Source organism: Aptenodytes forsteri, unplaced genomic scaffold, assembly GCF_000699145.1.
Source record: "Aptenodytes forsteri isolate BGI_AS27 unplaced genomic scaffold, ASM69914v1 Scaffold94, whole genome shotgun sequence".
Taxonomy (NCBI): Eukaryota; Metazoa; Chordata; class Aves; order Sphenisciformes; family Spheniscidae; genus Aptenodytes; species Aptenodytes forsteri.
In genome coordinates, this window is record NW_008795017.1 from 7,629,158 (window position 1) to 7,644,582 (window position 15,425).

At 35.9% G+C, this 15,425-nt stretch overlaps 1 protein-coding gene across 1 annotated transcript in view; it reads left to right on the forward strand.

The window, feature by feature from the left end:
* Positions 1-3,718: 3,718 nt before the first annotated feature.
* TSSC1 (tumor suppressing subtransferable candidate 1) overlaps positions 3,719-15,425 on the forward strand; it is an 88,548-nt gene continuing 76,841 nt past the window's right edge. Inside the window, exons 1-3 of the mRNA XM_009275627.1 lie at positions 3,719-3,751; positions 5,623-5,706; positions 11,838-11,970. Coding sequence (XP_009273902.1) covers positions 3,719-3,751; positions 5,623-5,706; positions 11,838-11,970 — 250 coding nt within the window. The remainder of the gene's footprint in view (positions 3,752-5,622; positions 5,707-11,837; positions 11,971-15,425) is intronic.

Sequence of the window (15,425 nt, forward strand, 5' to 3'; positions counted from 1 at the left end):
ATGTTGGAATAAGACTCTAGAGCCTTCATGTGAACTCTTTCAAACTCTTCAGTAATTCTTTATTGAGATCAATATTCAACCCTTTTTAATTTTTTTTTTTTTAAACTCATTTTATATTACTCTTCCTCTTCCCAGATGAGTATCTTTTCTACATCTTGTCAGGGAGATGTATTTACGCCTTTGTCTTTGATAAGGGCAATGCAGTCTAGTATGAGTCTGTTAATTGCCAATTTTTTTTGTAGGCTTACTAGATATCAGCATCTCAAGCAGTTCTGGGATCTGATACTCTCTTTTTTGTTGTGGATTAGCAAATTACTCAATTCTGTGGCACAGATTCAAGTAAGAGCATAAAGGGAGGTTAAGCTTTCAATAGTGGAGTCACCTCTGTAGTAAACAAGATCAGGAATACGTCAGCACTGTTTCTGCTCAAACCACTGTATTCAAACAAGCGCACTGTAGAAGTAAGGTGTACTCATCCAGTGGGTGCATAACTGCCTGTGTTGGAGATATGGACAGCTCCTATCAAAAGGAGCTGTCATGACAGTCTGTACAGCTCTGCTGATGATAATTATGCAAATTGCGTGACCAGCTCAGATTACTTTGCAAGAATTTCATAGGATCGCAAACTAATGTAGGTTTGAAGGGACCTTTGGAGATCCCTCTATTCCAATACCCTTCTCAAAGTAGATTCAATAGATGAGGTTGTTTAGAGGCCTTGTCCAGCTGAGTTTTGAGTATTTTCATGGTTTATGAATGCCACAACATATGTGAGCATCCTGCTCCAGTGTTTGACTACCCTCACTGTGAATTTTTTTCCTAATGTCTAGTCTGAATTTTCCTATGTTGCAACATATGTTCACTGCCTCTCATCATGTTGCTGTGCACCTCGAAGAGTCTGTCTTTTCTATACCCTCCCTTTAGATAGTTTAAACTAATCCACTGATTTTTTTTTTGGTTTTTTTTGTTGTTTCTTTTTTCAAATGAAACAAAGGACTTCTCCGTGTTTCACTTTAATGGTAGGTTTAGCATGATAACTAGTTGGGAAAGGGCAGTAACTGCTACTGAAGCAGTTAAAGTAGTCTGCAAGGATCCAACTTGGAAGTAAAAAAACCCCAAACCCTTAGATTTCAGATCAGTGAAGGAAATTTAAGCCCAGAATGTCTAACCTCACAAGTTACGCAGTCTAAGAATGAGTGTGGACACCTATGCAGCAGTGCACAGTCACATTTCCACATCTGTAATTAATCTCTGAATGCATACAGTAAAGGAAGGATTTGTCTTCTGGCAATGGGGTAGGTAATGTTTGCTTTCTAGTTACATGTGCAGTAGCTACAGTTTCCATGATAGGAGTAGTAGCAGGATAAAAAGTTTTCTGTATCATTCATTATTTATCCATTTGCGTATGGGGAGGTGGTGTGAAATCTTAAATCTGTGATGTTCCATCGCCAGTGGGAAATGCTAACATGGGATTTCGATCATATATAAAACTACAAAAAAAAAAAATTTGTTTTTTGTTTTCTTTTCTAGTAAAACCTCCTACACTCAGCTTTATGTGACTCATTATCACCCCCACCGCTCTCTTTTAGATCTCTGTTCCTCCAAGGTGGTGGTGGTCTTCACTATGGGGTTAGTTTTACTTACTTTCTGCTGTGGTAGAAGTATAGCATGTTCAAAGCTCACGCAGTATTTGTGGTTCTGCTATTAAAAGCGTGGCAGCTGTACTATCTTGGGAACAGATGATGCATTATGAATGCTTTTTTAATTTTTATTTTTGCATGCATGCATATGGTTATTCCTCTCAAGGTGTGTAATTTATGGCTCTCTAAAGTACTACAGGATACAGTAAATGAAAATGTGAGTTTGTTATGTTTGCTTGACTAGATTCTGTCTCCCTGGCCCATATTGGACTTCAGTGTGACCATCGCTATAGGCTCTTCAGTTTTGTATTTCTGTTTAAGTATGAATTCACACCTTGTTTTAGAAAGTTTAAAAAAGAGTATGAGTTTTAACTGTACTATAGCAGGCCACAATGGTCTCTTAAAAAAAAAAAAAAAAGTCTCTTGAATATGACATGTGGAACCTAGTATTTCTCATTAAATAATGTATTTAAGTATTTGAGAACCTGCAATATTCCTTACACCTGAGTCCTAAGGTTGTTTTTTTTTCTCCCCTCTCCTTTCTACCTCAGCCTTAATTTTTCTCCAAATTGATTTTTGTCACCTTGAAAGATTCTGTGTGGGTAAGAGTGTCTAGTCCTATGATGTACAGAGTACTAGTCAGGAATGCCTTTGGAGCATGGTGATGCTATTTCCTGCATCTCTGCAACAGTTGCTCAGCCACAGAGATTTTTTTTTTTTTCCCCTGAAAACACGGGGATGAATTGATAATTGTTACATTCCTTTGGTTTTCTGTTTTGTGATTGTGTGCAACCCTTAATTTAGTGGAATAAATGAGAATTAGGGAAGCCACAGACCACTATGCAGAATAAATACGTAGACTTTGAAAAGCCTCTAAGGAGGGATGGTTCATTCAGATTCCTTGGCAGACTTGTATGGCATTGAGAAGTCTTTGGTGTTTGCTTTCCAAAGGCAGAATCTCCTTTGTGTTAGCTGAGTGGAATTTTGACTGCATATTTATAAACTTCCTTCTAGACTGTTAAAATATTTGGTTAAAGTGTCAATCACAATCAAGTTGCCTCTGTATCACCCCTGTTTTATAAATCTACCTGCTTTAAACCGTGCACATTTCCTCATAGAGCTGTTGGTGAGTATGAAATTTGGACATGTAACCAAAAGGTTCTTTGTGGTTCATGATGTTTTAATCTTTGCTTGCTAATAACTTTTTCCTAGTCTTAGGCCTTCTTTAAAAATGAAATGATCTTATTACATATGTTGTTGCATTCTTTAGAAGTATCAGTTAGGTGGGGCTTGTTTTCTCACTGTTCGCATCTTTCAGGTGTGTGTTCTGGGTATTTTCTATGCATTGTGGCCATTTTCTTAGTAAATAATACTTTAATATCTTAAGTAGTAAACTCTTTTTGGGGCTATATGCAGTTTAGTGTTCTGTGGAAGCTGACTTTTTATAAAAAATAATAAGCTCTATTGGTTTAGATTAATATTCATTATACTATGCTTTTTGTTTATTTTCTATCTAGTAGCTGCAGTCATGAGGCAGGATGCTTTTGTGAAGGATGTTATTTGCAACCTGCTCTGACAGGTTACAGTACAAGATGACAAACTTAAGGCACTCTTCTTGATCATGACAGCACTCCAAATTCAGTTATGTTGTTCATCACAAGGGTTACTCAGTGTCTTCATCTGTTGAAATAACTTCTGTTTCTCTAACAGTAACTCAAAGTAGACAAAACTAGACATATCTTTGTGCAGGAGACAACCGAAAGTCCATTGTACTGTTATTACTATTATGAATCAAATTTTCCTGATTTATGAACGCTTGATGAGTTTGAACCTTGTATTCTATGGGTATTGTAGTCTTTTATGACAGAGAATAAAGAGTAGTGTGTTTCTTGTTGTGAATTGGGTTTAAACATTCTTCTCAGGCCTTTGATTCCCCGCCCCCCCCCGCCCCCAAAATGGGAAATAATTCAAAAATATTTTAAAGAAGGGATAGAGAAGCTGGTGGCATAAATGTTACCATGTATTGACATAATTTTATTTTGGGCACTTTGTGTCTAATCTGATGCATTTTTGAAAGCAACATGATAAGTCTTACTCGAAAGGCTTTAAAAGCGGTGAAAACCCCCTTTATTTCTTTATTTTATTGGAGATTCTGGAAGTCTCTTCTTCTGTTTGACTTATAGGAACAACAGAAGCTTGCTTGATTGAAGGAGATACATAGCTGTTGGCTTATTTCTAGTGTTTTCTTCAAAATAATTAAAAGCAGATCTGAAATGAAAAGGAGCTCTTGCCAAAGAACTGCAAATGTAAATTATGTTCAAGACAAAAGAAAAGCTTTTCTGCAATCTTCTTGGTGAACATTAGTTGTTTCTGTCAATCAGAAACACTGTCTAGGCTTGTTGTAGGTAAGTGCTGCATAAATAGGAGAGTACAAACAAATCAGTATGGATTCACACTGATCTCTGATCTGCATTTGAGTATGTTTTGAACACAAACTACTCACTGAATCATGTTCTCTAGTGCTTTTTTTCCTATATAAATGTTATGCTACTAGCCTATACTTACTAAGCTCATTGCAGTTTTTTAACTCTTTATGGTCAATCTTAAGCAAAATATTACATTGTCTAAATCACACTTTTCAGATGCAAGAAACTTCTTATCTGCTCTGTAGGAGTTCAGAGCTTATTCTGAAAAATGAGTTGGTTCTTATTGTTACTGCCAGAACAAGGGCTTGGATTGCTTTGCCTTATTTAAGAAAAATAAAATCTCTTCAAGTTGCTATTCTAGAATTAAATTGTTCTAAATTTATGTGTTGTGGTATAATATATTTCAAATATTCCCTTCCAAGCTTCTAGGCATCTTTCTGATATTAATTTAAAAATAAGTTTTAAACAGGACTATATTGAAGCTAAATGTTCTGAATCCAGAATGTAATCATTAGCTAACTGCACAAGGGGATGGCAGTAGGAAGGGCCATTCAACAGTTACCTGAATCCTTCTGAACTATTTGCTTGCAATACAGGCTTTAGTATCTGAAGAGATCTGAACTATTTTATGTCAAATAGGATGTGAATTGTAAAGGTTTGTTTTTCTGTTTTGACAAAAAATTCATATTGAACAATATTATTAGGGTATCTTTTGCATGAGAAGTAGTGGATATTCCTCACAGTTTACTTACGGTTGCTAAAAGTGCCTTTGAATGTTAGTTTAGCTTCCATTTACTCAAAATTAGCTAAGACAGTCTCTACTAATGACTAGTGCAAACTAGCAATTGTGGTTTCAGTTCAAGCTATACTTTATTTCTCAATGTCTCCCATGGCCCTTAACTGTTTTGTTTTGCTTCTTCCAAGGCCGTGGTTGGTGCAAGTTGAAGAAGCAAGGCAGAGTGTCTAGCATTCTCATTAACAATAATACAACAAAATAATAAGAGTATGACAAAATTTTGATAGAAGAAATAATTTGTTACTTACCCATCATTCACACAGTTCTTATCTCTGGTGGCCTGGAGTGGAAAAGAAGGGGTTTGTTTTTTAACTTTCTTCTAAACTTGGTGGTTAATGGTGAGAAAAAGAATTCATTTTTATGTGGGCATCTTCAGTCTGAATGGTTTGAAAACTTCTGCGAGAACAGCCTCTTTCTTGGATTTTGTAGGTAGCGTATTTAAGAATTCTCCACTGTTCCATGGAGTTTTTTTAGTTGATAAAAGAGAATTAGTTTGGAAGAACTGCTATAATATTGAATATTATCACTGTTATAATGAAGGCTAGATAATGTATTTAGCACCTATATGTTCCATGCACCTCACAAATATGAGAAACTGCACAAAAAAAACGTATTAATCAAAATAGACATAAAGGGCAGGAAAGTCTGCAGATTGTAAGAATGTAATGCTTAAAATGATAATTGATATGTAAGTTTCAAGATTTTTCCTGAAATTAATGTATTTTATTAATTGGACTTTTCTAATGGCTTTCTTCTTCCCTAGGCACGAGCTTTAACACCTCAGACAGCAGAAACGGATGCAATAAGATTCTTGGTTGGAACACAGTCTCTTAGATATGATAATCAGGTAATTTTTCTGTCAAATGTCAGTTGTAATTTTTTTTCCTCTTTTTTAACATTGTTCCAATATCATTCCTCCTCCTTTCTCCCCCCTGTTCAATGTGAACATTAAGTGATAGTCAAGTTGAAGACTTCTGTGAGTAGAATGTAAAGATACTGGTAAGAAATGTAAGTGAATAAAAGTTGTGTGTATTTTCTGAAAATTAAATTACTTTTCTAAATTGTATGACTAAATCAGATTGGTTTAGTAAACTGCTATATTTTTGTTAATTTAAATCTATAGATTCTCTGGAGCTATCTTTAAATCACAGAAGAGATGCAAAGTAAAACAAAAGTCTTTAAGCCTTGATTGCCTCTAATGGGACTCCTGGTATGTGCACAGTTCTGTGTATGTGAAGCTTCATAAACTGGATTTTTCATTATTACTTACTGGCAATCAGCTATGTCCTTTCTGATCATAAGTTTAACAACAACTTAAACTAAAATTTGAGTGACTTTTGTGGCTCAATTTCTATTGGGCTGTTTCTTCTGCAGTTAAGTGTACAATACTTGTACAGGAATTTTAATTTTTGTGACTAAATTTCAGTAAATGCCTTCATACTGGAAGAAGATCTTGAGGCCAGAAGAATTAGAAAGTTGTACTGCGTGCAGGTGGCAAGCCTTTGGTAGCAGGGGAGCTACAGTGGTGGCCTCTGTGAGAAGAGGCCAGGGGTTGCCCGTGCCAGACATGGCTGGTTCCAGTGAACCCGCCGCAGGACACAGCTGAGCCAGTCAGCCTGGTGGCATCTCTGTGAAAACATTTTAAGAAAGGGGAGAAAATGCTGGATGGAAAGAGGAGGAGGGAACAAAGACTGAGAAACAGCAGAGGTAAGACCAAGGTCAGGAGGCACAGAAGGTGCTACATAGTGGAGCAGGTATCCACTGCAGCCTGTGGAGCACCTGTGCCAGAGTAGGTGGATGTTCCTGAAGGAGCTGTGGCCCATGAAGACCCCATGCTGCAAGAGAGAAGAGTGAGATGGAAAGAGCATCAGAGAGAAAATGCTATGCGCTGACCGTAACCACTGCTGCTCCACACCCCCCTGCGCCGCTTGAAGGGGGTTAGAGGAGTCTGGAGTGAAGTTAAGCCTGGGAAAGGGGGGAGAGAAGGGCTGATTTAAGGTTTGTCTTTTTCTTTCCCATGACCCAAATTAGGTAATTACATTTTTATTTTAATTGGCAATAAATTAATTAATTTACCCAAGCCAAGTCTGGTTTGCCCGCAACAGTAATTGGTAAGTGATCTCCCAGTCTTTAGCTTGGCCCATGAGCTTTCTCATTCCTGTTCTTCCCATTTTCTCCCCCTGTCCTGCTTGAGGGGGGAACAAGTGTCTGGGTGGGAGTCTGGCTGTTAGCCAAGGCTGACATCCACCATAGAAGCTCCTAGAATGGAGACAGTCACCGACTCTTCTGAAACTGGTCTGTAATGGACTGTACAAAATGAACTCAGAACCATAGCTCTGGGAGATGTGAACTGTCAATTCCCAGTGAGGTTTTGAGTTTATTACTCAGTGATAATACTGGATGAGGCTCAAGGAAAAAAATATTCAGAGGCATAAGGGGGATGGAATATTCGGTTTCTTTATGTTTCAGGTAATACTTGTGAGACCAGTAACAAAAGAAGTGGCAGGACAAACTTAGTTAAAAATAAATACACAAAATGATATTTTTGATTGTGCTGTCTCAAATGGTCTTCAGCCATTTTGTTATAATGTGGTTTTCTACTGTGGTTTCCAAGTGTTTTTTTAATTCTTGGTTCAACTAATTAAATCCTGATGCAAAATTGTAGTTGAAGAATGGTTCTCACTTATCAGTCGATATCCAGCAGATCTTCAATAATGTAAATGTTTTGATTTAGGTAAGTTGATTGGGCATATACTACATATTTTAGAAATATCTCTATATACACATTTCAACTTTATTGAGTATACTTTTCTTTTTCCAATGAATAACATTAATAATGGAAATGCAGGACACTTCCTAGGGTATTAACAAATGTTTGGGGGTTATTGGCCTTTAGCTGTGCCTCGGGCCATCAGCTCCTCTCGGCTAGTTGCTAATCCCCAAGAAGTGCCGTAGGCCTCAAGTCGTTATTGCTTAATTCAGCACTAAGTTCTCCAGATTTGCTTAAAAACTTTTATCGTTAGCTCACCTAACTCATGAGTGGCTTGCAACCTCTAGTGCTTGACCAAGTGCTGCATAGCGAGAGGTTTCTTATGCAGCACCATCATGTGCAGAGTATTTCTTCCCTTCTGGTCATGGACAGTTGTAGTGCAAATAAAAGAGCAGTAGTTGCACAGCTGGCGTGGTAACTTCTGCGTCATTGAGGTTTATTGCTGTATGAAGCAGTTTAGGCATTCATAGGAGATCTGGTGAAAATATTTTGCTATTAACACTGGTATTTCAAAGCAAAGAAAAATGTTTCTAAGACTTTATATTCTGTCAATATTTGAGATATTAACAGTGTAGTACTTGGCATTTGGTCCTCATAACTTGCAGGAAATTGTTTAAGTGGTTTCTTTTTGATGCAAGATCTGTGTTCTACACAGCATAGATTTAGAACTTTAGTCCTCAGTACTTTCATTGTTGCTAAACTGTGGCTTTTTATACTGTTCTTAGTTTGATGCATTTACTGTATGCTTTGGAAGCATATGAAGGAAGTATACATCACTTATTCTTTTCTGATCTCTCTCATTCTCAGAACTCTCCAAGTTATTTTCAGTCTTGTGTGTTAGAATCTAAAATACTTATTTTCATGGGTTACCTTAATGCATGGCATTATATAGTCACAAAGCAGAGTATTGGCTGAACTAAAACAGTTCCTCAGTCTCCAGTCTCTGCTGCCCATGAGTGCCCAATGAAAGAGAATCAATTATGGAGATTGCATAATTGAAGAAAAAGAGAGATTTTGTGTTGAAACTGGTTAGTTTTAGTCTCCCTTCCTTAGTAATTTCCTTAGCAATTAATAATTCCTCCAGATTTTGAGGAGAACTAAATAGTTATTTGTTCTCATTCAAATCTCACTACTTTTCCCTTAATACTTAGACTTGTGTTCAGTGGGAATTTTTCCCAGTGTAATTAGAGCAGATTAGTAACTCATTTGTGTAGTTACTGGTAATAAAACCAGTCACTTCTAAGAGGTGTGTTCCACAAGAGCTATGATTACATGTATTGTTAACCATTACATTACAGTCATGTTGAGAAAGTTCTCTGTGTGGACTTAGCTTACTTACACTCACCGTTTTCTAGATCCTCGTCTATGGTGTCCATATGCTGCACTAACTAATCCATGGTAAAGCTCATTTCTGCACTCCATCAAGAAAAGTTAGAAAGATCGTGATTCAAGAGCCGAAGGATAACACCCCATAGAACTGAAGTTTGTCCAGTTCTGTTCAGACAGTTATTATAGGTGAATATTTCTTTCTGCAAATATTTGTCTTCATGGCATTGCACTGGTACAGTATTTGGTACATTTTCTATGAAAATTCTTTTGTCCTTAGTATTTAGCAAAGTCACTATTCCATATGATAAATACAATTTATCATGTATTCAAATCAACATGATTAAGAAGGTCATTAGCAGAAAAACATTGGGGGAACTTTTGCAGTTCTTTCTGTTAAGCTGATCAACTTTTTCTGGTAGACTGTGTTGTCTGGCATAGCTGTGAAAGATACAGTTTTTCAACTCAAAAGGGTATAAATAATACCCTTGCATAAGCGCTAAATTTCATATTTCCTAAAAGTCTCAGTCTGGACCTTTAATCGGTTAACTGTGTATTCCAGCAGAGTTTCCAGCTATCCATGATGTCAGCTAAAGCAGAAACATAACACCAGAGGAGAAATTGGTTATTTGTGCCTTCAAAGGGCTTCAGATGGGGTAAAGAGCACTCCCTTAGCTCATGTGCTGAGTGACCCTCTTAACCTGGTTAGTGTGGGTAGAGAATGTGTGTGACTGTAATAAATGGGATTTAGATTTGTGGTTCACCTTCAGGGTCTCGGGTTGAGCTGCCAAAGGAGACTTCAGTGACTGCAATGGAAGGTTGCCTTCCCCCACTTGGTGCTTTTTTTTTTTTTTTTTTTTTCTTTTTGAGACAGTTGAAAACAAGCATGTTTAGCAGATCTGATTGTGCCTTACATGGGAAACTAAAATAACTTTTATTTTTTAAACTATGACATCTTCACATATTTCATGCTGTTTCTCTCTTACATACCTGATTCAGTAAATTTCAGAGATCCTCTTCTCTCTGTTATGCTAAAGCCAATTATCAGTATTTTGCTGCGTAAAAATAACAACAGGAGTTACTCTTCTTGCCATGAGTCTGTTGAAAATGTTTTACCTTAGAGGTGTGAATATGTTGCTATTCTTTACCTTCCAGTTCTGTGCTTGTAAAGTTTGTTTGTTTGACTTGTAACGGTTTAAGTTGTAAGTTTATTCAGAACATCAAAATGATTAGAGCAGCATAGAAGGCCGAATAGATGATGTCTTTAAATTTTTATTAAAAAAAAAAAAAAAACCAAAACCCAGAAGACAAGGCGTGAGGTTAAACTGGTCTTTAATGATGAAATGAGCAAGAGCTTTCTGTATAGACAGAAGCTCTTGAATCAGGATACAGAGCATAGATCAGAGAGGGGATGTACAGAAAGCCAAAATAAAGTGAAACGATAGATAAGTCTAAGTGATGTTACTCTGGAGAGTTTTGAAAGGCAGGAGGGTCACTCTTTAAGTTGGACAGGAAGATGGTTATGCAGTTGGTGGGGTAGATGGATAGTGTCCTGACTCCTGGGTAGATTTCTAGGTTCAGGGCAACAAATGAAGTCTGAAAAGACAACTTGCTAATCAGCTGCAGAGGTGCTTATATGCTTCGGATGACAGAGTGGAAGAACAATAGAAGTGATGAGGATCCAGCATTATATTTGAAGGATGAGTTGCTGATGACAGCATTTGGAAGGGAAAGAAAAAGGTAACATGTAAGCTCAGCCCTTTAAAAAAAAATTTGTGTGTAATATTACCAATTTAGACTAAGTTGAGACCTATTTAGCAGCTTCTGTATTTTAAGAAAATTTTCTGCAATACTGGGTAGCTAAGATTTTTGCAGTGATTCAGTAGTTAATTCAGTAGAATGAATTCAGGCATTATGATAGGATGTCTCTTGGTTTTTTTTCTCTTCATTGTTCACCCAACTTTGCTAATGAATTTTTAATGAGGATACAGTTCTCTAAAAACTGTGGGTCTTCTACAGTTTATTTGTTCACTGTTGAGCTTAGTGGAATTAGTCCCATGAGTAAAGTTACTTGCCTGTGTTGTGCCAGGCTAGAATCTTTCTCAATTTCTTCTATTTCTGAGGCAACTATAGAAAAACAACTAACTAAAAATAGGGAGGAAAAATGAGAGTAATGTAGACTATTTAAAAACAAAACCAACAAACAAAAAACCCGCAACAAATAAAAATCAAAATCACAAAAAGCAAACCTAGCTGTATGTCTTTTTAATAATCTTATCTATATATTTAAACATTATTGTTTTTCTTCATCTTTCAGTTCAATGTTTTATTTTTCCATATAGTATAAAAAGTATTACAGATTTATATATTGGTACAGATGTGATTGCTGAAGTGAACTCTCACAAGTTTCTTACTGAGTTTATAGTATTTGTTTCAAATGAGAGTCCTTTCCCTCTCTCTCCCCTTCTTTCTTTGTAGGATGTTTGAATTCAATGATTTGGACACAGAATTGGTGCAGACATTTAGACTAAGGATTCTAATGTTGTTATTTCTGTTTATTGCTATAAGTAGTGTTGAATTGCAATACGAGTGGCTTATTTACTATTAGTCATAAAATGAAAAATCACCTTCAAGCTTTAAGTTGCAAAATTGAAAAGAATAAACATGGTATTTCCTCAAAATAGAGAAATTGCTTGTGTTTTTCTAGAAAATTGTATCCTGCATGAAATCAATGATATACTAAACTGTTAGTATGACAATTAATTAAAGTAGATATCAGTTATAAAATTCTCATTAAATTGTTCTGTGCAGTCATCATGTATAATTAAGACCCACAGGAAAACATTTGAAACCCTAATGTTCTTTTTTTATTGTATTTGCAGATTCACATCATAGATTTTGATGATGAAAATAACATTATAAACAAAAACGTTCTCCTTCATCAAGTGGGTGAAATTTGGCACATTAGTACCAGTCCTGCAGATAAAGGTGTACTAGCAACCTGCTACAATAAAAGTAAGTCCTTTCTAACCTTGTTGAACTTGTTTGTGTTTTGATATTTTTGAATGTGCAAAGATTGAACATCTAGCTATGTGTAAATACTTCAAATTGGAGTTATCAACACAGGCATTTTTCAAAAAATCTGCTGTGCCTTTACCTATACCTCATTTGTCTCATATCCTTAGGTCATCTTGGTTAGAAGTCTACTTTTGCATTCATGTCAAGGAAAGCAGCAAAATAAAAGTATTGCTTGCCTGATTAATGCAAAACATAGCAAATAAAATATACTTGTTATTTTAGGCTTTATTCTTTTTAATTGTTTTATATGTTTGCTTTTGAAAGTGGAACTAAATGTCTTTCAAAACAGCATCATGCCAGCATCAAGCTCTCTTTAAAAGTGCAGGTGAAGTTTGTATATAATGTTATTGTGGGCATATCTGCATTAAACATATGACAAGAGAACTATAAACTCTTATCTAAATACCTCATCAGAAACAGTAGGAGTGCTCCTTGTGTAACCTAACACTAAGTGCACAGCTGTTGAGATTAAGGATCTCTGTGCATTTCCTAGGTGAGGCAGGTGTGAAGACTTTCTGTCATGAGGCTTGAAAAATCCACTTGAGTAACTTGGGGAGGGAGTTCTTTTTCTCTCTGACAAGCAAGAAATCTGTGCTGTCAACTGGAATAAATATTATTTCTTCTAGTAAATATTAGTCCATTCTTTCACAGAAATACAGTCCAAGAATATAAGAATAAGGTAGCGAGTTTCAGGCTTCGTGCATCTGTGGACAACTGTAGAGGTGTGAATGCCTGCTGCTCAACCTTGTGGCGATGTTAGAGAGAAGGTTCCAGGATTGCTTGGTTCTCCTAGCTCTTTTGGATTGAAATAAAAGTGCTAAAATTTGAATTTCTTACACAAATCTAACGTGAATCTTTTAAAGACAATTATAGAAGATAAATAGAGTAATAAAGAGCTTTTACTGTTTTCTAAACTGAAAATGATTGTGGGTATTTTGACTAAGAGACAACACTGAAATGGTATTGGCCTGTTTTGATTACTTTTTACTCTCTGGTTGACTTACTGGACATAACTTCCTCACCTTGCCAGTGATCCATGGAGAAAATGAGAAAGCAGTAATCGGGCCTGAAATTCTAAAGTCATCTTCATGATTTTCTGGCTAGGAAGATTCTCAGAGGAGAATCTGAGAAAGCTGTCTGAAGTGTCCTTTAAAGAAAACCAGAACGAGTTTCTAAGTTTCTTTCTCTAGCCTTTCTGTTGATTGCATTTTTTTTTTCTTCTTAAAGAATATTGTGCTGCATGGAATAGTGTGAAACATTTTAAAGAATTTACCTCTTTTTCCCTACATAACTGAACAGCAAGGTGGTATGAGATAGCTTATCAAGTCCAGTATTTCATGTATGTAATGTACCATTTAATGTTAACCAGTCTTAATTTATTCAATTTATACCTATTTTCGAGCTCAAGTATTGTTCTAGAAAGTATGGTGAAAACAAATATTTTTATACTCTTTTTTCAAAAACACTTTATTTAAGTTTTGTGTTCCTTGTAGCATGTTATAGCAATTCCTTATAGCAATATGCATATTAATTGAAAATTCTCTTTGGGAGAGAGCTTACTGAGATTGCTAGAACTGAGCTTCTATCCAAACACTCTTAAGTTTCTGTGAGATTTCTGATTTCCGTTATTGGACCTATTAATTCATGTGCGTGTTTTCTATTCTAGCTTTTTTGTGTTCTAGATTTAGTTCACTTTACCTAGTTTCTGAACATTAAGTTTTATTGTTTGTACTTCATGCATCTTCATTTAGAATCATCAGCCATAAACTTTCTGCAGAAAACGAGATCTGATTCTTAAATGATTATTGATGACTCTAAATAGCAACGTATAGAACAGAAAGCACACATCATGGGGTTCTAATAATAAGGAATACTGAGTTTAGCAGACAGCTTATTTCAAGTAGTAATGCAACCAAATTCAGCAATTGAAACCTTTAAAACGCTGTTATGTATTGCATTTGTTTTGTTATTTTAAAAAGACTCTAAACTATTTTCCTCATTGAAGTACCAGTCAAATGAGATGATGCTGTCAGGAACAGTCGTAGGTATTGTGACCATCTCTTGTGTCTCAGCTTAGTACTTCTAGCAAATCTTGACTGTTGTTGAAAGTGGGAGACTGAAGAAATGTGATGTGTGTCCATTATTAATAGCTATTTTTTTTTTTAAGTTGCTTAAATAAGTGGTGAAATGTGGCATTGAAGAAAAGTGGAATCATGTACATTTTGCATTTCATAGCTCATTGAAGTAAGCTAATGAAATAGGGTGAAGCACTCATGAAAAAACTTTGAAATTTCCTCTTTTGTATTAGGAGAGATACTGAGTTTTCTTTTACTTTCTCACACTTATAGATATTTAGTATAACCAAGGTATGAATAAGGTCTTGTTACTTAATGAAAAAAAGATGTAGTAGGCACAAACAGCAGAGCACTTTTTTCACAGCTCTCCTGTTCTTTGTTTTATGCCTTTCGTATAGAAAGTTTGGGGAATATAATAATGGTTGAACTGAAAGAGTAATACTGTGTACCTACTTTGAAGAGATTAACTTTTAAAAAGCATTTTTCAGCTAGTGATACAGGAAAATATTGATTCCTGAATAATTTGTTTCGTTTGGTGTTTCAGTCATCTGGACTTGCTGTTCTTCAGACTGCAGATTAACTATTTTTCTAGAGCTGACTTATGCAAGATACAAGATTTCTTTTTAAACATACTTTCCCCAGATTTTAGCTACTCTTCCTTTTTTTAATCATACGGTATTTTCAACATGCAGTGAAAAATCTTTCCACAGTATCCAGTTCTTACCATCCCCTGTAATGCTATCTTTTTTTACTTAACTACTTGACAGTTAATGCTACTGCCTCAAAAAGTCAAAGATGACGCTAGCAGTCTTGCTGTATGTTTTGAAATACAAGGGATCTGATGCTTCCCTTTCCTGTTGTAGGGATAAAACTTAGCAAAATAATGTAATACGCAAAGCTTTTTATTAATTTCTGCTGAGGGCTAAGAATTGCATGAGGGAAATGGATACTCGTACTCAGCTGGTAATGCTAGGTTATTTGTGGGGTCAAGAATCAAATGGAAAGTTGTAAGCCCTCAGTGTGTGTTTGAGAAGGATGCTGATATAACAATGTTCGGAAGTTTTTACTGTTCTGCTTGAGAGAGGCCTTGAATTGATGTAACGCGGCTCTTAATCAAAAGTTGAGATATCCTCTTGGATGGGGAAGTTCCTATGTCTAATTTTTTGTTCTTTTTTTTTTTTTTTTTCCCCCCTCCTTTCTTCAAAGAAGGAATTTTAGCTACTTCTAAGCATGATGGTGTGGGATTTTATAGATCTTAAGCTTTTTCCATATGTGTGGATATGTATATGTTTATGGGGTTTTTTTTGTGTTGTTTAC